Source organism: Diplotaxodon limnothrissa, linkage group LG9, assembly GCF_057381915.1.
Source record: "Diplotaxodon limnothrissa isolate DT_005_m linkage group LG9, D_limnothrissa_male_GT1.1, whole genome shotgun sequence".
Classification (NCBI taxonomy): Eukaryota; Metazoa; Chordata; class Actinopteri; order Cichliformes; family Cichlidae; genus Diplotaxodon; species Diplotaxodon limnothrissa.
In genome coordinates this window covers 1,276,325-1,298,280 of record NC_140604.1, presented here as the reverse complement: position 1 = coordinate 1,298,280, position 21,956 = coordinate 1,276,325, and the positions used below count along the sequence as shown (strand labels likewise).

Genomic DNA, 21,956 nt, shown 5'->3' with positions numbered 1-21,956 from the left:
AAAAAAATATTTCATAGTTCAGCAATACTGATCAATCTAATAAACTTAGACCTACACCATCCTCCCTATTCTGGTATTTTAAAGAGTACTTAGCATAAATATTAAGCAACCTAACTAATAGGGTTCCAACTCCCAGCAACAACAAAAATAAATAAATAAAAAATAGGGAACCACCCCTCACGCTCCACCTCATGATGCTTAATCAACGTAATCAACCTTAATTTGATGCAGTGTGAAAAAAAATGCACAGAAATCAATTATTTTTCAAGAAATATTAAATAGATTCAACATCTTTCTTCAACAAAATTGCAGACTGCACAGATGGTACCTTCCCAAAGGAAAATGTACTATAGCTTACTAGGGTATATTAGACTTAATAGTCACTATATACAGTAATTGACTTCTATTCATTTTACATCAAATTAAAACTTTGGGTGTCAGATAATTATTTATTAAAAGCTAGACATTTTAAATGAGAATAAGAAAGAAAAGTATGTCTTTGTGCCCCCTTTTCCCTGTTCATGCCCTATCGGCCCCCCTGGCTAAACTTTGCTAGATCCGCCCCTGCACAGTTACCAGCGTCAGCTGTAGAAAAAGATCCTGGTGTAGAAAGTAATATTAAATAAATTCTAACAACAGCTGATCAAGCTTAAACGTGCTGCTGTTGTTCAGCCGCTGGTTTCCTCTTTCTGGTGCAAAGTGGGCCAAAAACAAAGACGGACTCGCGACAGAAAAGCCGATCAGCTGATCGTTAAGCAGTTTCATGATTGAAGTAGCAGCCGGAGAGCGAGAGGCAGTCGCTCGTTAAGCTTAACGTGGGAATGCTTTACAAACATTCAGAGATGGACTTACACACTTGCTTTACTTCTCTCGGGGATAACTTTGTCGGAGATGAAATGCCAGGTTGCTAGCGAAGCTCCACATGCTATCCAGACCACCGACAGGTCCCGCATGCCACAGCCGCTCTATCACGTGATGCATACTGCTCCGACATGCTAACGTTCTGAGGTGAGTTACGGCGTGTTGCAAGTTTTGTGAGGTGCTTTCGTGATATTTAATGGATCGGATTACATTTTTTATTTTTCTCCGATATCCGATCCAGTAATTTAGGTCAGTATCGGACCGATACCGATACATAATATCGGATCGGTCCATCTCTAGTAACAAAAGGATGAAGAAGTCAGGCTTGAGCACTGTAGCCTCTATTTCTACCTATACGTGTGTTTCTATCGGGCGATCGTGGCTCAAGAGTTGGGAGTTCATCTTTTAATCGGAAGGTTGCCGGTTCGAGCCCCGGCTTGGACAGTCTCGGCCGTTGTGTCCTTGGGCAAGACACTTCACCCGTTGCCTACTGGTGTGTGTGAATGGGTGGATGACTGGATATGTAAAGCGCTTTACTAGTCCTTAGGGACTAGTAACACACTGGTCCTTAGGGACTAGTAAAGCGCTATATATGGTAAATGGCCTGTATTTGTATAGCGCTTTACATATCCAGTCACACACACATTCACACACTGGTGATGGCAGCTACATTGTAGCCGCAGCCACCCTGGGGCGCACTGACAGAGGCGAGGCTGCCGGACACTGGCGCCACCGGGCCCTCTGACCACTACCAGTAGGCAACGGGTGAAGTGTCTTGCCCAAGGACACAACGACCGAGACTGTCCAAGCCGGGGCTCGAACCTTCTGATTACAAGGCGAACTCCCAACTCTTGAGCCACGATCGCCTCATTATAAATACAGACATTTACCATTTCTACAGTGACATCACTGGTTGCCATCTTTGCTTTGAGTTCTTATGTAAAAACTAAAAGACAGTGTGTATGTGTCCTCACGATATGCATTTGTGCTGGTGTGTGGGACTGTATTCTAATGTTTATATTGTTAGCTGCCAATTATACAAGCCTGCGTTTCAGCTCATTTTACTGAGTAAAAAAGTAACAGAATTACTTTCTCTGGCAAGTAATGACTGTGCTGCATTATATTTAAGAAAAGTGTAATGATCAACACAGGACCAAAATATTTATTACACAGCATACTATGGGACTTGCACTACAGACCAGTCAGACATCCATATAACAGAGATATCCACTTACCTAGCTGGGCCTGATTGGACTCAGACATCTGTATGAGAGCACTGTCCTTCTTGTTGTAAAGAATTTTCACCCTCTGGACATCACCATACACTCCTGTGACAGACCCAGAAGCCGGCAATAGGAGAAGAGGTTGGGACAAAAAAAAGCAGGCAGTTAGAAAAATCTCAAGGTTTCACAGGAGACAAGGATATTTAAAAACAAGGTACAGCAGAGACGACAGCATAGAAACACAGGTTTATTTTAGACTGTAGAGTGTGAGGTGTATGAAAGTGTGTGAAAAAACAGATAAAGGATAAAGAAGAAGCACCCTCTAAGCAGAAACGTTATCAAGCTATGTGAGATGGCTAAAAGTAAAAACAGCATGCAAAAACCAATGGCTTAGACATGCATTAACTTCTTACTAAGTAGTAAATTTTAGGGCAAAGTAATGACATGACATAACCCAAACCAATTAACAGGCGGTCAATGAGGATTCAAAATGACCAAATCTACAATCAGCAAACAAATATAGAGAAGCTTGTAATGCTAACAATGACAATATTAATAATAACTATGATAATAATAATAATAATAATAATAATAATAATAATAATAATAATAATAACAACAATAATAATAGTAACAACAACAACAAAAAGTCAGAATGAAAGTAGAATAGAAAGAGTAGATACAAGAAAGAAAAGTAGAGCTAAAGAAAGAAGAGAGAGAGCGCTAACGATAACATACCGAAGAGGGTAAACAGACTTTGGGGCGTAACCATCTTTAGAGGGAGAGAAGAGCAACAAGCAGCGTGAGACAGGTAGAGAGGTAGAAGAGTCGGAGCGGAGCGGAGGTAGAGATGGACAGATCGATCCAGAACGGAGGTAGGTAGGAGGAATGGTGGTTTTTGTTTTTCCCCGGAGAGTGATGGAGGTGGTGGGTCATGGAGGAGGGGAGCAAGCGGTGGATGAGGGGTCATGGAGGGGAAGAAGGGTTGGTTAATATGGGAGGAAGAAAGGGTGATTGAAGGTTATAAATTTATAAAATCCCCACCAGCACACGGAGTGAAGGTGGAGCAGGGTAGAGAGAGAGAGAGAGAGCGAGAGAGAGAGCGAGAGGGAGAGAGAGCGAGCGAGAGAGAGAGAGCGAGAGAGAGAGAGAAATCAGGGAGGCAAATGCAAATTTGGGTAAGGAAATTTAAAAAATGAGGAATGGGGAGGGACAAAAAAAATAAAATACAGGTCAGTACACTGGAATAATGCAAGTAGTTTGGTCAGAGATAATGGCTTGGATCAATGTTGTCTTTGGAGAAAATAGAGCAAAGTTTAAAAAAAAAACTGGCTTTCATCCTAGACAAGCATGGGATAAAGGTACATTCATCTCAAATCATAATAATATTCAAACTCATTCACAACAATGGGACAAATAGAACATGCAGCAGCTGTGAGAAAACTGAATGTCTTTCAGCAATGGTGTGACACGAGTTCACAAGGAGATTAGATAGCATGCAGTATAAAAGGCAACAAAATCTTGCATGCAAGAGTTGATGTGAAGGCCACTTCAGTATAACATGGCATTCACACAAATCCACAAAGCTAAAAGAAAGCATGAGCACAGTATCTTAGCATCAGGGCTTTAAGTGGTGTAGATACTGTCCAAAGGCAGAATAACACAACCATTCACAGAGATGAGCAGAGCAGACAAGTCAGATGCCAAATCAGTTTAAACACACAAACCAAAAACAGAAGAAAAGGGATAAAAGAGCAAGCAGCAGGTGTTTGTTCCCAGGGCTTAGACACAGTTAGGAGACCACAGAATGATTTCATATGAGCTTTCATATGAGCTGAGGAGAGGTGAGGAGAGCTTAGAGAGAAAAAGAGAAGACAGACAGTTAGCAGAGTTAGATGCAGTTTGACAAGAAAAGGGAAGGTTTGATTATCAGAACAGGAAAGAGGGGAGAGGGTTCGGGTGCCTATGAAATAAACGTCAAATCCTGCAGTCACCAAGTGGACCAAAAAAGGAAAAACAGGGGGGGAGAATAAGTTCTTGCTTTTAAGAACAACACAAAATTACAGTAAAGAAATGTTCATAGGAAAAGTATTTTATAAAACTAGACCTACAACAGGAGCCCAGATGTAGAACATCAACTGCTCCACACAGCTCAGTGATTACAATGAAAATGATGTCTACACACGCTGGTTAGGAGGTAACACATATAGGCAACAGGCTATCTGAATGCGAACAAATATTATACAATCAAAGGAACCTTTGGGAAACTACAGCTTACATAAAGGAAGCCTTGTTTTTCCTGCAGTTCTAAGACTAGAAAGTTCATGAAAAGCAAACTGTGTGTTCAGTCTGTGTGTGTCTCACACAAAAGCAAAGTAAATTATCAAGATTAACAGATTCAAGTGTCAAACATGAGTTTTTTTATACACATCTTTAATGACAAGCACAAGAAAACAAATCTGGAAATAGAAAAACTGACCCACAGCGAGCAACAGAAAAAACAGGAACAGATGAATGGAGGTGGTGTGTAGGAGCGGTGGAGTTTTAATTGTAGACTTTCCATTTTACTGGTGTTACTGGTGTCAGTATTACTAACCTCTTCATTGAGGTTGCTAACCAGCAGGACCCCACTGGAGCCTGTCTGCCCAGCGAGGGCCACCCTGCCCGCTGCAGCAGCAGCAGCTGCCGCCGCACTCAGAGGGTTCAGAGCTCCTGACGGGAAGCAGACAATCACGGAGTGGAAAATCATTAACGATGTTGATGATGGTGACAATACATCATGGGAAGAACACAGTACAACCCTCTCAAACCCTGCATGTCTGACCACACAAAACTGTTTCTTTGTACCATACACAAAGACATTTTCTACTGTCTGATACACTGGATGCACTTTATCATTGTTTTCCAAAAATGATCACAGTAACTGTAACAAATGCAGTAATGCAGCCCAGACACACTGGGTTGTGTTTCTCTTCCTCCTGGGTATCTATCACATGCGAGGTGAATGGTGTTACCCTCTTAAAATAATCTCAAAATAAGAATGTGGACATGTAGTTGTAGGAATAGTAGTTTTTGTTTCACCCAACCAACTCCTACCAGTGGCGTTTAGAAGCTGTGATTTCGCACCAATAACCAGGGACACAGTTCAGCTTTGGAGCCAATCAAACTGAGGGCAGATCACAGACTGTTGTTCTACATAGAGATTGAAAATGTGACGTCACTCAGGGGTAAAACCGCAAAGGATTCTGGGAACTCGTGGCAAGAGGTACTAGCGCACGCAGGCTTTCAATTGAAATCAGTTACACAGCGATAAAAAGAAACACAAAAATGTCAAGAAGCTGTTGTATTATTAACTGCAATAGCCGGTCGCATGACAGCCACGGGAAGCCGACGGGTAAAGAGATCGGTTGTTATCGGATTACGTCGTTGAAGAGAAATTGTTCGAGCCATGTTTCCGAAGTAACAAAGACGCGACTGGATTGCAGCCATTCAAAGACCAAATATAACGTCCCAGAACCCTCCAGCTCACAGGTTAGTCTGCTCCAAACATTTACACGAAGGTCAGTCTGCTGTTGTAGTTAATGCGTCATTTTTCTTAACATAATTGGTGATATAGGTTACAAGCAAGTCTGGCGCTGAACAGAAATTGTCGCGCTATGCTCCTTTGTTTATTGTGCATAAATAGTGAATTGTCCTGACACAATATTGCGTTTCGCTTCTGTTATTATGGTACATTGACAAAAACATATACTTTTATTCACAGGATAAAACAGTTGTTTTGTATCACTAATTGTCCAGTACGATTACAGCATACAGTATTATTGTCACTGCTACATTTCTGTGATGCTACCAGAAATTATTTCCACTACTAATTAATTACCATTGAGCTCAAATGTTATATTAATAAACGGTTAACGAATGTGTATTTATGAAGACGCTTTGTGAGAGTGGTAAACTTATGATATGTACGATGGTCTTTACTTTCTACACGGTGCATTTCAAGGTCCTGCACCCATCCGGCGGTAAACTGTACCTGGGCTTGTTGCAGTGACCTGAAGTTACTAAACTTCATGAGTGTATGCACTCACTCCAAGAACCGTATAATTATAAATATGAGCGTGGTGAAAGTTAAGGCAGCACGCTAACGTCTTTTGTCCCTCTGTGTGCTCGTAAGGATCTGACACTTTCACTCCTTTGATTTTTTTCCTCGTATCTTTTCTTTGACTTTTCATCAAGTCTGTCTTTGTACGGACCGGCATTGTACACGTTTTGTACATAACATTTTGGGGGGCAAAGAAAGAGCAAGAATTTATTGGAACCGAAGAATGAACGTTTTGCGGTGCTGCAAATGCTTGCGTTGCAAGACAAGACAATAAGACAAGATGGCGCCGAGTATGGCAGCCTCGTCGCGAGCTCCCCCAAGCAACGGCTTTCTTCTGTGTTTAATTTTACTTTTCCTTTATTTTTTCACGAGCAGCACTTGTCTCCTTGTGTACGACCGACAAACCTTACTGGACATAAAAGACGGTCTTTCTTATAACTTTCCGGAGTTCAAGTTTTGCAACACGGACGCTCCGTTTGCAGACCCCCCATTCATCTCACCTGAGACGCCTTTGTTCTCTGGCCCTGGAGGCCGCAAACGCCGACGCAGAGGGAGAAGATCTGGCGTTCTGGTTCGACTGAGACGGCGCACTTACAGACCACCGTTACCCAGTTTATTACTGGCTAATGTGCAGTCTCTGGAGAACAAGCTGTGCGAGCTTCGGGCACGGATCTCATTCCAGCGAGAGATGCGGGACTGCTGCATGATCTGCCTCACAGAAACCTGGCTATCGGACAAGGTACCGGACTCCGCAATACAACTACCGGGGTTCTCTGTGCATCGCGCGGACAGGTCACAGGATCTTACTGGGAAAAGCAGAGGCGGTGGTGTGTGTTTCATGATCAACAACAGCTGGTGTGATTATGCGAACGTGCACCCGGTCAAATCCTTCTGCTCACCGGACCTGGAGTACCTGATGATTAAGTGCCGGCCATTCTGGCTACCGAGGGAATTTACAGCAGTGATTATTACGGCTGTTTACATACCCCCACAAGCCGACACTGACCGTGCACTCAGGGAACTGTACAGCGCGATCAGCAGCGAGGAAACCGCACACCCAGAGGCAGCGTTTATCACAGCCGGAGACTTTAATAAGGGAAACCTGAAGAAAGTCTCACCAAAACTCCATCAACACATCCTTTTCAACACACGTGGAAACCGGCTACTCGACCACTGTTACACCTCTTTCCGGGATGCGTACAAAGCCCTCCCCCGCGCCCCATTCGGCCAATCAGATCACTGCTCCATCCTGCTCCTGCCCGCCTACAGGCAGAAGCTGAAACAGGAAGCTCCAACCCGGAGGGCGGTGCACTGTTGGACGGACCAATCGGAGTCTGCGCTGCGGGACTGTTTTGATCACGCGGACTGGGAAATGTTTCACGTGGCTGCTAGGGACATTGATGAGTACACAGACTCAGTCTGCGGATTTATCAGGAAATGCGTGGAAGATGTCGTCCCATCCAGAACAGTTAAATCCTTCCCAAATCAAAAACCCTGGATTAACGGAGATGTTCGCGCGGCACGGAACACCGCCTTTGCCTCCGCGAACACATCGGACTACAAACACGCACATTACCAACTCCGGAAGACGATCAAAGCAGCCAAACGTGAGTACAGGGACAGGGTGGAGCAACAGTTTGACAACCCTCGGAGTATGTGGCAGGGACTAAACACGATCACAGACTTTAGAGGGAAACCCAGCACACCGCAGACCACGGCCTCTCTATGTGAGGATCTAAACGTATTCTACGCTAGATTCGACACAGCGAACACCATGAGACCGGACAGTGTGCGCACCGCGGATGACGTCAGTGCGCACACTGTGTCTGAGGAGGATGTGCGGAAGTGCTTCAGGAAGGTGAACGCGCGCAAAGCTACTGGTCCGGACGGGATTCCCGGCCGCGTCCTCAAGTCATGCGCGGCTCAGCTGGCTGGAGTGTTCACGCACATCTTCAACCTTTCCCTCTCTCTGTCTGTAGTCCCAGCCTGCTTCAAAATGGCCACCGTCGTCCCTGTACCCAAATCCTCCACCATCTCCTCATTGAACGACTGGCGACCTGTAGCCCTGACCCCCATCGTAAGCAAATGCTTCGAGAAGCTGGTCAGGGACTTCATCTGCTCTGCACTACCCGACTCACTGGACCCTCTACAGTTTGCATACCGCCACAACAGGTCCACTGATGATGCCATAGCCCTGACACTACACACTGCCCTGTCACACCTGGAGAAGAGAGACACGTATGTGAGAATGCTGTTTGTAGATTACAGCTCAGCATTCAATACCATCGTTCCCTCGAAGCTGGACAGGAAACTGCAGGATCTAGGACTGAGCAGCTCCCTCTGCAGCTGGATCCTTAGCTTCCTGTCTGACAGACGCCAAGTGGTCAGACTGGGCAGCATCACCTCATCCCCCATCACACTGAACACTGGTGCTCCACAGGGGTGTGTACTGAGCCCTCTCCTGTACTCACTCTACACCTACGACTGCACAGCCACTAACAACTCCAACATCATTGTGAAGTTTGCGGACGACACTACAGTGGTGGGTCTTATCACCAACGGTGATGAGACGGCTTACAGGGAGGAGGTCAGCGCCCTGACCCACTGGTGTCAAGACAACCATCTCACCCTCAACGTCGCAAAGACAAAGGAGTTGATAGTGGACTTCCGGAGGTGCAGAGAAGTACACACCCCCATCACCATCAACGGCGCTGCTGTGGAGAGAGTGAGCAGCTTCCGGTTCCTTGGAATACATCTGGCTGAGGATCTTACGTGGTCAGTACACACAAACAAAACAGTGAAGAAGGCGCAGCAGCGCCTCTTCTTTCTCAGGAGACTGAAAAGATTCGGCATGAGCCCCCGCATCCTCAGGACCTTCTATCACTGTGCCATTGAGAGCATCCTCACTGGATGCATCACCACCTGGTATGGCAACAGCACCGCCTACAACCGCAAAGCTCTCCAGAGAGTAGTGCGGTGCTCTGAACGGATAATTGGAGGTGAGCTTCCCTCCCTCCAAGACATCTACAGGAAGCGCTGCCTGAGGAAAGCGGGGAGGATCATCAAGGACTCCAGTCACCCCAGCCATAAACTGTTCAGACTGCTTCCATCAGGAAGGAGGTTCTGCAGCATCCGGTCCCGTACCAGCAGACTGAGAGACAGCTTCTTCCACCAGGCCATCAGACTGCTGAACACGTCATAGATACCTCAGCTTCACTACTGGAACTTTAACATTATGCACTCCACACTGTATATAAATGCCACTTGTTTTGCACATATTCAACTCTGTATATTTTATATATTTTATTATTATTATTATTTTATTTTTATTTTTTTTACTATTTAATTTGTAAAAATGTGTACACACACACACACAGGAAAATATTTAGTATACACATCCAGAAATGCATACACTATTATATATTGTACATATATTTATTAGTTTCAGATGTAGCCATTCTTGTATTTTGCTCGTTTGTGTTGTTGTGTTTGCACATCTCTGTTGCTTGTGGGGCTCGCACACAAGAATTTCACTCGCATGTGCTGTGCCAGTGTGCCTGCACATGTGATGTGACAATAAAAGTGATTTGATTTGCATGCAATGCGCGAAAGTCACGTGGTCTGTCAATCTCTATTAGTCCCTGACACAAGACAGAGGTTATATTGAATAGATGGAACAACTTACTTATAGCGTTACAAACATTACCTACGGTAGTTAACGTTCTATTTTGAGTTTCCTTTACGGTAATTCAACACACACTCACAACTTGACCCATGACACCTTAATGACTCCCATGATGAGAGGGTGGGTCAACAACTCTCAGGATTACCTCCTAGGTGAAAACTCCACTACGCCATTTATTCTCTTTTGCTTATCCTCATCATGACCGCAGAGGAGGAGGAGTCTATCCCAGTTACCATAGGGCGAAAGGAAGGATACACCTTACACAGGTCACCAGTCTGTCGCAGAGCTAACACAGAGAACCAAACAACCATTCAGACTGTGGGCAATTTAGAATTGGACTGGTAATCTGGCATAACGGGCCAATGGACCGGCCTGAAGAGCTGTTGCACCAGCTGTACGAACACTGACAGCAGCCCATTCTTTCATTTAGACACTGTACTACCCAATCAAATCTCTTAATGCGATCAGCCCCTCCCCTACCTTCATTGTGACCTCACACAGCTGGTACAAGACGTGAGGAAGAGACAATATGTAGATGGTATGATAAGCTATGTACATTAGACTATACGGCAAGATTTAAGAAAGGGCACTAACTCACGTACACACGAAGAAACTTCATCAATTGGTTTAAGTCTAAATAAGGGAACCGAGTCAGTCAGTGGTACCAAGTCTCATGTTGTGGTGGTGACGGTCCAAGAAATGTGACTGGTGCAAAACCAAGCTTTTACCTACTGCAGAAACTGTCAGAAGCTGACACCGTGTGGATGCAAACCTGAATCTGTGGTCTTACCTGCACAGAAATGTGCATGTGCAATATTTGAGACCAGACACATTTCTGCAATTACACAGATTTGGGGGTTTAAATTAACCCTTTAAGACCTACCATAGAGCCAAGTCCGCCAGAGCTTATATTATATTTTTACATGTTGTGGAGCCATTTTTGGGAGCATTTCAAGTTGCTATACATCAATACAACCATTATAGCCCAAATTCTAATAATATGTCTGCATTAAGTCCATAGTAACTACAGAAATTGCAAAAAAGTGCAATAAACTACAAAGAATTTGAAAATCGTCTTTTGTTTTTTTAAACATATATTTCTAGTTAGAGAAATTTAAGAGGCTCATCCCTCAAAACTGCAAATACAAAAAAGTTGCACAAACTAGTTTCCCACCACAGGAAATTTATTTTAAGTGTCTTCATAGTTTTATTTTTGAAATACACCAATTTTCATATACTGCAGGAAAAACAAAAAAACAATCCTATGATGCAAATTTGCAAAAAAAAGTAGCATATGCATCAAAATAAACTATTTCCAGCAGTGCAATATGAGTCCTCAGCATCCCAGAAATGACACAAAGTCATAAAGTCAAACATAACTTTTAAAAAGACCAGCATAGGCTCATGAGGGCCCTGATGGTAAAAAACTACATTCCCGCGAAAATGACGTCACTTCCGGTTTCGGGCAGGTCATGGTGGACATGCAAAAGTTCGCGCTGACGTCTATTCCAACGTAGGAAGTGTTATGAACAGCTGATCGGATCGGCAAAGCGTGTTTCTGGAATATTATGTTTTTGTTGCTGCAAGTGCTTTTTATGCAGTTTTTGCAAAGCTTTATGTGGAAGGAAACTGTGACCGAGGACAAGCTGATGGCATAAGATGTAAGTACAACTCCTCTGGTTTCATATGCAAAAAAGATTATTGCGCTAGCTTAAGTGGTTGCAGAGCTACCGGGATTTTAAAAAAGTTACGCAAAACGGAGCGTGCCCGCTCCGACCGGCTTTAAAGGGTTAAACAGACGAGCTTTTTATTTTGTGTATTAGATACACCCTTGCTCTGCTCAACCTCCACAGAGAAAATGACAAAGTCAGTATGAGAAGAGGGACACCTCAGTGTCAACCATGTTCATTTTATTTTGTGAAACATACTGGGACTAATTCCAAAGTATGACTGGGAAGTGAGTGAGCAATTTAAAAATGTAAGTGGCTAATCGGATTTTTCAAATTAATGGTTCCAGAGAGACAAATATTTCTGGTGCTTGAATCCACTTTTGAAAGGATGTAGAGTTATCCGCAGCAGGAACAACAGGCACTTTAAGATCCTTCCTAATATCTTTTCTTCTTGCCACTGTATTCAAAAAACCTGAATCCTACTGACCAGCAAAGGAAAAACAAACAAAGAAACAGCTTACTTTTAAAGAGGTGATCTTATGATCAATTGCGATCAAGTGCATCCAAGTGTATTACAGTACCTAGCTGCTACTTAACCACTCAATTCCTATGGAAGCAGTAAGGGTGTGCTTAGTTTTTGACAGGCCTGCTTCTATGTATATTTTATGTTAAATAAATGTCATGTACTGTCGTTCATCAGTCTATAAAGCATTTCTGGCAGAAAAGCACTGAATAAGAGCCGGTCCTTATCTAGACTGTATTTAGCTCATTAGCCTGCTGCTAAGGACCAGATTATGTTAATTATGTGCAAAAGAGAAAGTTGTTTTTTTTAGTTGTTAGTTTAATTAGTTCATGTGGTTATCAATCTGAACTTAGTTTATCTGATAATTTACCTTTTTTTTTTTTGTTTTTAAAAAGGAGGGGAAAAAGTAATATTTACAAATGTAAGTTGAAGATGCTCGTGTGAATTCCCGTCACACCAACCTGATTTAGAATGCAGAGTGAGAACAAACAACGTCAAGTTCAAAAGAGGAAAGATAAAAGTGGGATCTACCTGGGATCTTACCGAGGAGAGAACTGGAGTCTTTGCTGAAAGCAACGGCAACTGTGGGGTCAAAACTGGGCTGGCCATCACCAGCTGGCAGCTCAGGTCGGGTGTAGTCGCGACTCTTATCATTGTTGTACTTCACATTCAGGTTGACCAGCTTGGAGAAGTCAATACGGAGTGTGCAACAGGAATTGTAGATGTTCTGGCCATCCAGTGCCTAGGAGGAGGAAAATGACATCTGTGCTCAAGAACTGAAAAGGTCGTTACACCATTTGTATTATTGATGGTAGCAGCACGACGCCGCTTCGCTGAGTCTGGCACATTGACCATTTAACCATTAGCCATATTTTATGATTAACGTAGCTGCTACTGGACTGTGGTTAGATAAAAGATGAACAGCAGACTGAATACTGAGCCATGACAGAACAGATTACAAATCCATGATCATGCTGGCTGTGGGGGAACTGTAGATTCAATTCAATTAAATTTTATTTATATAATCACAACAACAGTAGACCCTATGATAATACATACAGAGAAAAACCCAACAATCATATGACCCCCTATGAGCAAGCACTTTGGCAACAGTGGGAAGGAAAAACTCCCTTTTAACAGGAAGAAACCTCCGGCAGAACCAGGCTCAGGGAGGGGCGGGGCCATCTGCTGTGATTGGTTGGGGTGAGAGAAGGAAGACAGGATAAAGACATGCTGTGGAAGAGAGACATTAAGATAAGATGGGGCCTGATTATTAGATGAACTCTGCAGAGTCCAGAGCATGGATAACTAATGCAGGCAGGGCAGCCTGAGCTTTCAGGCCTGAGGACCAGAGGTGACGGCCTGAAAAACTGCAGACTGAGGGAAGCTGAAAGCAGATGTGGACAACACAGTAAAAAGTAACTTTTCTACTTTCACAGTAACTTACAATCTTTTTGACAGTAAGCGCTCAGGTTTTTATATGATAAAATAAAAACAATCTGAAACTTAAACACTTATTTTGTTAAATATAACTTATAAATGGGAATATTGGATGAAAATTAACAGGCCAAGTTTTTCAAGATAAGACTTCATCACCTTTACTTATATTGTTGCAGGATTGGGGGGGTGTCAAAAATGATATAGAGTATTTTCCTAAGACTCATATAGAGTTTGAAAATCTAGTACTGGGACAATCCTATTAGACATGCAAGAAAACATGACCATACCAGTTTGGCCTGCTGTGCACTGACAGGATCGCTGAACTGCAGAAGAGCCTGGAACTGATTGTTCTTGGTGAACGTGATTATCTTCATGACTGTGCCAAACTTGGAGAAAATCTGTCAAGACAAAGAAACTGGAGGTTTCTTGTTCAGCCACAAGCAGCAAATACTCTTTGTTAACTGCTGCCTACCTGTTGCAGTACGTCCAGCGTTACAGGGTAGAACATGTTATCAATAATGATGCGCAGCACAGGACTGGAAACTGCAGCCAGGACCTCCTGTACCTCGGACCCTGGTGACTGGGCTGCTGACACTGCTTGCAGCACGGCCTGGGTCCGCTACACCCGAACACAAGCACAGCACACAGCTATTAATGTAGATGGCAAATATCAAACAGGCACCTTCTACGGCTGTTGTTTTTTTTGTAATGATTCCAGATATTTCCAAGCATTTAATGCAGCCAAATAACAGCATGCATTTGCAATCAAGCAGTGATGAGGCACACGAGTTGAAAGCACGTTTTAAAAACATGAAGCTGTGCAACAACTAACATATCAGTCTGTTAGTTTCCACTAACCTGATTAGCAGCATCAGTTTTGAGTTCTTTGTGATTGGAGTACTGAATAAACACTTGGATGTTACGGATAAGGGGAGTTACTTTGGAGTAGTAGTTAACCATAGTGACAGCTGCCTCCTCTGTCCCCATCTCCAAAAACGCCTGAACGTTAGAAGAGAAGGCAAAAGAAGAAAGAAAGAAAAAGCTGAATTTGTTGACTCACTCTTACTTGGTTATTTTAATAATGAAATTCAACATGTTGCAGTTCGACTGCGTTTGGAACAATTGTCAGATGCACTTACAGGCTGGTGTCTAAGAATGGCTTGTCCTGTGTGAATTTATCTGCGCTTTCAAATTGAGCCTAACAACTGTTTTGGATGAAATTATACAAATGCTAAACAGCCTGATTCACTTACCTGATTCTTTCCCTTCAGTGTGAGAATATTGGTTACTTTGCCAAAGGGGAGGCCGAGGGCAATGACCTCAGTCTCTGAGGCCTCGTTTGGCAGCTTCCTAATGTGGATCACACGAGACGGCAGGGCCTCCTCCACCCTTAGCTTCTTACTATCACTGCCATTGGGAGCCCCATCTAAGATTTCAGGAGAAATGCTGATTAACTGAAAGGTGCACTACAATGACACACTGGGATCTTAAAGGTAAAGCTCGTGATTTTCTGCTACTGTCAACAAATGTCGAGAATTAGAAACAATGAGGCAAACTTAAAAAAAACAAACAGAACATTTCCTGCATCAGCAAGTATGCTAGGATCCACACAGCACTGTGACGATTACAATGCGCTAATTTTTTGTGATGGATTTAATTGTGGAGACAAAACTGCAATGCAGTGAGTGAAAAGGATTATCCAACGAGTTGTTCAAGAACCAAGGAGGAAGTGTGGAGAGCGACAGGAATCAGCAGGTACAACTGTTTCAAAGAAGACCCAACTGAAAAATCTATGGAAGCTAAAGCTCAGAGTTCCTAGAAGGGGCCAACAGATCCTTCAGTTTAAGACTGTCCGTGTGGAAGACTGGGCCAAAATCACTCGTGTAACTAGTTTCTCCATACAGGAGCCATCTTGAGTATTAAATAGCATTAAATACATTTCAGTAAGCCTGTTCAATAACTTTTTCCCAGTTCAAATGTTCCAAGACAGGACTGGAGCTGTTCCAGAGACTGAAAGTGTGGCTGCGTACAGCGAGGAAAAGAACAGTTGAGCTTGTGTCCAGATAGATCCTTGTGAAACAAGGAAACTCCATCAGAGTATCGAAAGCTGGCATACAGGGAAGTTCAACTGCACAAGGAAGCTGGCAGATATGCTTAGGCCGTGTCACAAACTCAACAGGGGCGGTGTGGGAAGTGGAAGAACATCAGAAAAACCTTCATGCATGGAATGATAACATTTAAACAGAGAGGAGGGATATCCTCCATGTCTGTTCCAGCCACTGGCTATGGTGTGTAGGTGCCCTCCTACTAAGGAGCGTGATGTTACCCACCAAACAGCTCTCTCCACCTAAACTCATGCAGCCTACTTCACCTAATCCTTAGGTCTGCTGTATCGACTGGCTGCATGCAAATTCCATCAATCCCCTCAGAGTTCATGGGCGGTTGGAACGAACTCACCACTGTTACTGCTCATGCCAGAGTTGGAATTGTTGTACATACTCAGCTCATCCGATCCTCTCTGTGGAAGGAAAAGAAAACAGCATCAGGCACTGCTGAGAAAAAGACTTTCCTGACAGGCCCTTGAAGACAAAACATCACACTAATGGTTTCGCTCCTCTGCCTGTGTCAGTTTAAATTGCTAAAAGTAAGATGTAGGGATGTGTCATCTCACCCTGAGCTATACAAGGTCTCTGAAGGCCTGCTGGCACTGCCAGGCACCCTCTGCTCTTAAACCCTGACTGATGGGGTGGCAACCAACATAGCTAGGGACCCATCTCACACACAACTTTCTAATAGTTTCATATCCCACCTCCTTGTGGAGGTGTCGCCGAATTTTAACTGTTTGTTCTTCTGTCACTTGCAGGCTCAGCTACAGAAACATGGTACAGATAAATTCAAAGGGGAAAAGTAGCCCGAGTAAGGCCAAAATGGTGAGCACACAAGTGTCACAGCCAACAGGGTAGGAGTAATGGGTCTTCTAACAGCTGGAAGCCCACTGGTCTTTGCCTCAGACACTGAAATACTGATGAGATAAACTCATTTCCCAGGAGCACACTATCAGAACAATCTGGCAGTTCAGCCTTTACACACCTTAATGTACCTGGCACTCAACAAATAAGATTAGCTGCCCGGAGCAGCTAAACGCATTCACGAGCAAACAAGTGTGAAATGTGGAGTAACTTTTCCACATGCATATTTACTGGAGCAATATAAGGAATATAAGGTTTCAGGTTCACCCATTCTTATCCTCAGTCTGAATAAACACACTGACACAATAACTGGGAGGCACATGTCAGATTAAAACACGGATGTTTTCAAGTGGAACTTGTTTAATAGTCAAAGCACATGAATCCATCTGTTAACCGATAGCAAATAAGTCACACACATATTTTTCTTTCTTGCAACACATTAGAGCTTCAGATATGATTATTCAGAATTTAAATAGAAAACAACATTAACACTTATTCATGTTTATGAATGGACTCCATCATTCCCTGAATTAAACATCATCTACAGGTTGTGGATGATTAGTGGTTAGTTCAATACTGCAGGATAAAAGTTCTATTCCTAAGAAAATGTAATATTAAGCTCAAACAGCATGCTCTTAGGAAACAGTATACATACAACAGTCATTACTAATGCAGCTTCTTCCTTGCCATAAGGGGTCACCACAGCAAGTAGCGTCACCTCTTTGATTGGGCAGTTTAACACCAGATGCCCTGCCTGAGTTTGAACCAACAACCTTTCACTTGTCAAGCAAACTTATTAACCACTACACCTTGGAGCTACGCTAATGCAGCACACACACAGACAAAAACAAACAAAAGACCACCTGCTTTATTTTTGGTGGTCTCCAAGTTTTATATACCCCCATCTAGGGATTGGAACCGAGAGCCGGTTCTTGTAGAGAACAGGAGTCTGTTTCTACCTGTTAATTACTCCCAGGAGGATTAAGTAAAGTGCTGCGTTACTTGTTTTCAGTTCAGTTTATTTATACAGCACTAGAGCTGGCCGATATATCAAAAATTTATCGTTACCGAAATTTATGACTCTCATCGACGTCATTTTGCCCATGTCGGTAAATTCGGTATTTAAAAAAAAAAAGAATGTGCAGGTTGGCGATGTTCATGTCCCTTTAAGACTCTACTACCTGTAACAAGACGAGACACGGGTGAACAAATGGAGGACGATTTAAATGTTGAAGCAGCAGCGACGGAGGTAGAGCTGGTGGAGGAGGAAGAGGAGACGCTTGTTAACAAAAAAATGTTCAAGCCCTGCCTAATTTTAACTATCAGTGTTCTATTGAAGTTTTTTGCAAACAGCACTATTTAATGTTTTTGTTTAAGAGTTTGTAGTTTTCACTAGTCACATGGCAGTGCTTAGTATTTATTATAGTTTTTTCTGTGTTCAATTGACATTTGTGTTTGTGACATTATTTGTTTACAAGTTATATTACCTCAAGGCCTTAGCAGAGATAGGCCTTTGTCCATGATGGCATTACATTTGCACAATCATTGTTTACTTTGTGAATAGCCAATGTGAAACATATTTATTATTAAACTATTTTGTTTACAAGGGATACACATTTTTTAGAGAGCATGGTTACATATTGTATCCTACACTTTTTATTTTGTTCAGTTAATAAATCTTAACCACTAAAAGTGCTTACTACTATTGTCTTCATTTATTTTCAGTGACATTTTACAGTCCTTTAAAGTGGTAATAATATAATTGCAATGAATAGGTCTAGGGGGAATAATATTATCAAAATAACTGGAGGAACTATGCTGCCTGCCACAGCCCCATCAAATGAAAGAAAAAAAAAAACGTTTGTTTTTTTGGCACTTGGGGTGGTTATCGTCCATTTATCGTTATCGAGGTTAACTGCTCAATTTATCGTGATATTGATTTTAGGCCATATCGCCCAGCCCTATACAGCACCAAATCACAACAGCAGTCGCCTCAAAGTGCTTTATATTGTAAGATAGACCCTACAGTAATGCACACAGAGAGAAACCCAACAATCATATGACCCTCTATGAGCAAGCGCTTTGGTGACAGCGGGAAGGGAAAAGTGTTCTGCATGTTTAAGTATGCACACATGTAAAGAAACTCACCTTTACACCAACTGCAACATCACTGATGCTGAAAGAAATAATTTTGTTTTCACAATTAAGGGATTTAAAACATCAGAACAACATAAAACAGAAACATACAAAACAGCACTAGATATGAGTAGATGTCAGCGTATTCTCATGACACTCCAGTCCATAACACATAGAACCAAAGCTGCTTCTTAACTCCACACTGTGCACGGACTGAATACATGGACCCTTTATGAATGTTATTACAGCCGCTTATACATGCAGTCTATTTCCTTTTCTGTGCTGATAAGTAAATAGCTTTGCCAAACGTGTATTCTACGCCTACATGACCTACTGCCTTTCCATCCACCCGCCTCCCCATGAGCTCACTTATGATTCATAACATCTTTAATTAACGTTCACGTTATTCTCGCTTCGACCCCAATGAACAGATACTATAAATGACACACTGTAGTACACTTGTAATACTAGTAACTCAACTCAACGTGATACGTCAAGTTTAAGTTTGATATCAACAGGAGGCATAGCTTAACTGTTTCTATGCTTTAACCGTAAAACTCCACAAAATAGGATGTTTTTAATCGGAAGTTAGGAATACTGATTTAAAGTAAGGGCACGTTTCACTCTCTTTACCTTTTACATACACTGGTTATTTAAACGCAGTCAGGTGCTACACAAAGGAGCAGTGGTAGTGTAGCATGTAGTTAGCATAACGGTTTGCTAAACTTTATTAGCCGAGCCGGTAGCAAGCTACTGTCAAGTACAACTTAGGGAAAAAAAGAAGCATTTTTCCCTGAAAGCGTCGCTTTATATGAGAGGCTTTTAAATAACAACTAGAACAGTTCATAAGAAAAACAGCGACTCGGTGCTAAGTTAGAAAAGCATGCTAACATTAAGCCGTTCCTAAATAGCAAAGAAAAATGCGGCGCTATGGAAACCCGCTAACGCAACATTCCCATTTCCCCCGTAGCTCTCTCATAAAATGACGTTATCACATAGTTACAGCTCTGCTGCCGTAATATGTGTGAAATGCCGTGTAGTTAGCTTCACTGATTTAATATTACCCGTCCATTTCTGTAATAATCTCGGCGCCTCCGTGTTTGCTCCTGTTTTTCTCCCGTTTATTCCGACACTGCACACAAGCTACCATGCAAGTGAAATCAAAATGGAGGCGCTGTGGCCCGAGTCGGTGACGCAAACACCCGAGAAGTGCCGAAACTGTGAACGCGCCGCTTCGCTGCAGAGCTCCGTTCACTCCAATGGACCGTTTGTAGTTAGCAACATACGTTCTAATTAGGGATGGGTATTGATAAGATTTTAACGATTCCGATTCCATTTTCGATTCTGTTTAACGATTCGATTCTTTATCGATTCTTATTTTTAAAAAGGAGAACACTAAGGTCGATTAGCTCAGAACTTTGTTTTATATCTTCTCTTTGAACAAGATAGAAATTTAGGAGTAATTTAGGAGTATGGCCTTAGAAACCCAACAGTGACATCTTAAGAGATCCAGCCTACAGCTCTTCAATGGGGTGTCACAGGGTCCCCAGGAAAAAAAATTGTAAATGTAAAATAATAAAATAAATATTCTTCTGTAGCAATAACAAAGTATAACATAAATTGTTCTGTAGCAATTACACAAGAATATCCAGTAATGTCCCTGCCTACAATTAAACACATTCACTTACCAAAGTGAAATCGGGGCATCTGCTGTGGCAAATGGGTGCAAACTTTTGACCACAAACTGAGTCACTGCTCGGTGACATTCGTCTATCCTGGCCTGAAAGGAGACGCTACCGGTAGACTGCAGCGAGAGCTGCCAGCATCTGAGCCAGACTGCCTCTCTCATCATGGTCACTAAATGCACAGTAATGGCAGGTTTGTAATAAGGCAGATCGCGCTAACATAATATGCACTGTTAGTTGATTATTTACCTGCTGCATTAACGGGAGAGGACGTGCAAACGTTACCGCTGCTGCAGGTTGAGATTCACGAGTCCGGAGCGGAATTAAAAACACGACATTCATTTAAGGTCATCGTGTGTTTTGTGAGCAAATGCTTTTGCATGTTCGTAGTGTTTCCTCCCTTAAATGAAATATTTACTTTGCAAGTATTCTAAGTTGTCCTGTTGTCATCCGTTCTCGTAAAGTATAACCAAACTTTTGAGCGTTTGAGCCGCTTAGGCGCCGTGTTTCCTGCCAGGTAAATGACGCTCCGCAACGTGGTGACGTCATTTGGGGCGACTGGAGTCGATAAGAGAATCGTTTGCAAAAATGGCAAACGATTCCAAGGAATTGAAACAATGGGAACCGGTTCTCAACAAGAACCGGGTTTCGATACCCATCCCTAGTTCTAATGACATATTATCATTATCATTATTATTATTATTGTTGTTGTTGTTATTGTTATTGTTGTTGTTATTATTATTATTATTATTATTACGTTGACAAACACAGGGGTTTGGGATTAACCTTTAAAAGGCAGGATATTATTCGCACTTCTAAATTACCTTGTGCATTATATTACTGGATTATCCAGAGATGTTAGATGTGGAAAACACATAATATCAACCACAAATAACTGATGACTTATAAACTGCTTGTTCAAAAGGCCGCAAAGTTGGACATTTTGTTGGGTTGCAGGCCAGTCTGTGTAGTTTCTAAGGGCCACAACCACAGGGGGAGGGGGGAGCAGGAACATGACTTTCTGTGTTCAACACACTGTGGTTTTAGTACTTGAACATATAAATTAACATTACATTTAAGCCCTTGTCAGATAAACCTCTTCACATGAGAAGATTTGAAATCCTAAGAATCTGCAGACTTTGCAGTACTTCTGAGGGTTGGAAAACTAACCTCTGGTTAATCTACACAGAGGTTGGGCAAGATTGAAACAGTGCCATCATAACATCTCAATGTTTTGATTACCCTAAAGTTGCATAAATGCCTCTTAAAGAATACTAGGAGTGGTGCTCAAAATGAAAATACAGAAAACTGGACATGGAAAAAGTGTACAGGATAAAAGTGTGTGTAGTTTATTGAATCATTCTGAATAAAGTGGACAGTTTCTTACATCAAAGTTGTGTTTGAGCATATTTAGAGACTTAGACTTAGAGCTTTTTATTGTCATTGTGCAGTTTCTTGCACAGCGAAATTGGGTAGCTGGACCACAAAGCTGCTAAAGTAAGAAGAAGAGAAACCAATATACAACGAAGGTGGAAATAAATAATAATAATAAATAAATAGAATAAAATAAAAAGCAGTGTATATGTATACATATGTGAGTGGAACTATATACATGGTGTATGTGTAGGAAACATTGAAACAGACTGGGACCAAAATAATTGC

At 42.4% G+C, this 21,956-nt stretch overlaps 1 protein-coding gene across 3 annotated transcripts in view; it reads right to left on the bottom strand.

The window, feature by feature from the left end:
• LOC146624955 (polypyrimidine tract-binding protein 2-like) overlaps positions 1-19,765 on the bottom strand; it is a 33,913-nt gene extending 14,148 nt beyond the window's left edge. Inside the window, exons 1-11 of one of the 3 annotated variants that reach the window (XM_085362572.1) lie at positions 19,674-19,765; positions 18,622-18,649; positions 15,962-16,022; positions 14,758-14,930; positions 14,363-14,503; positions 13,977-14,123; positions 13,792-13,902; positions 12,596-12,806; positions 4,681-4,796; positions 2,823-2,856; positions 2,097-2,189 (exon numbers count right to left, since the gene is read on the bottom strand). In XM_085362572.1, coding sequence (XP_085218698.1) covers positions 2,097-2,189; positions 2,823-2,856; positions 4,681-4,796; positions 12,596-12,806; positions 13,792-13,902; positions 13,977-14,123; positions 14,363-14,503; positions 14,758-14,930; positions 15,962-16,022; positions 18,622-18,649; positions 19,674-19,759 — 1,201 coding nt within the window. In that variant the 5' untranslated portion in view covers positions 19,760-19,765. The remainder of the gene's footprint in view (positions 1-2,096; positions 2,190-2,822; positions 2,857-4,680; positions 4,797-12,595; positions 12,807-13,791; positions 13,903-13,976; positions 14,124-14,362; positions 14,504-14,757; positions 14,931-15,961; positions 16,023-18,621; positions 18,650-19,673) is intronic. The other 2 variants (XM_085362573.1, XM_085362574.1) reach the window with 2 other exon arrangements.
• Positions 19,766-21,956: the final 2,191 nt, after the last annotated feature.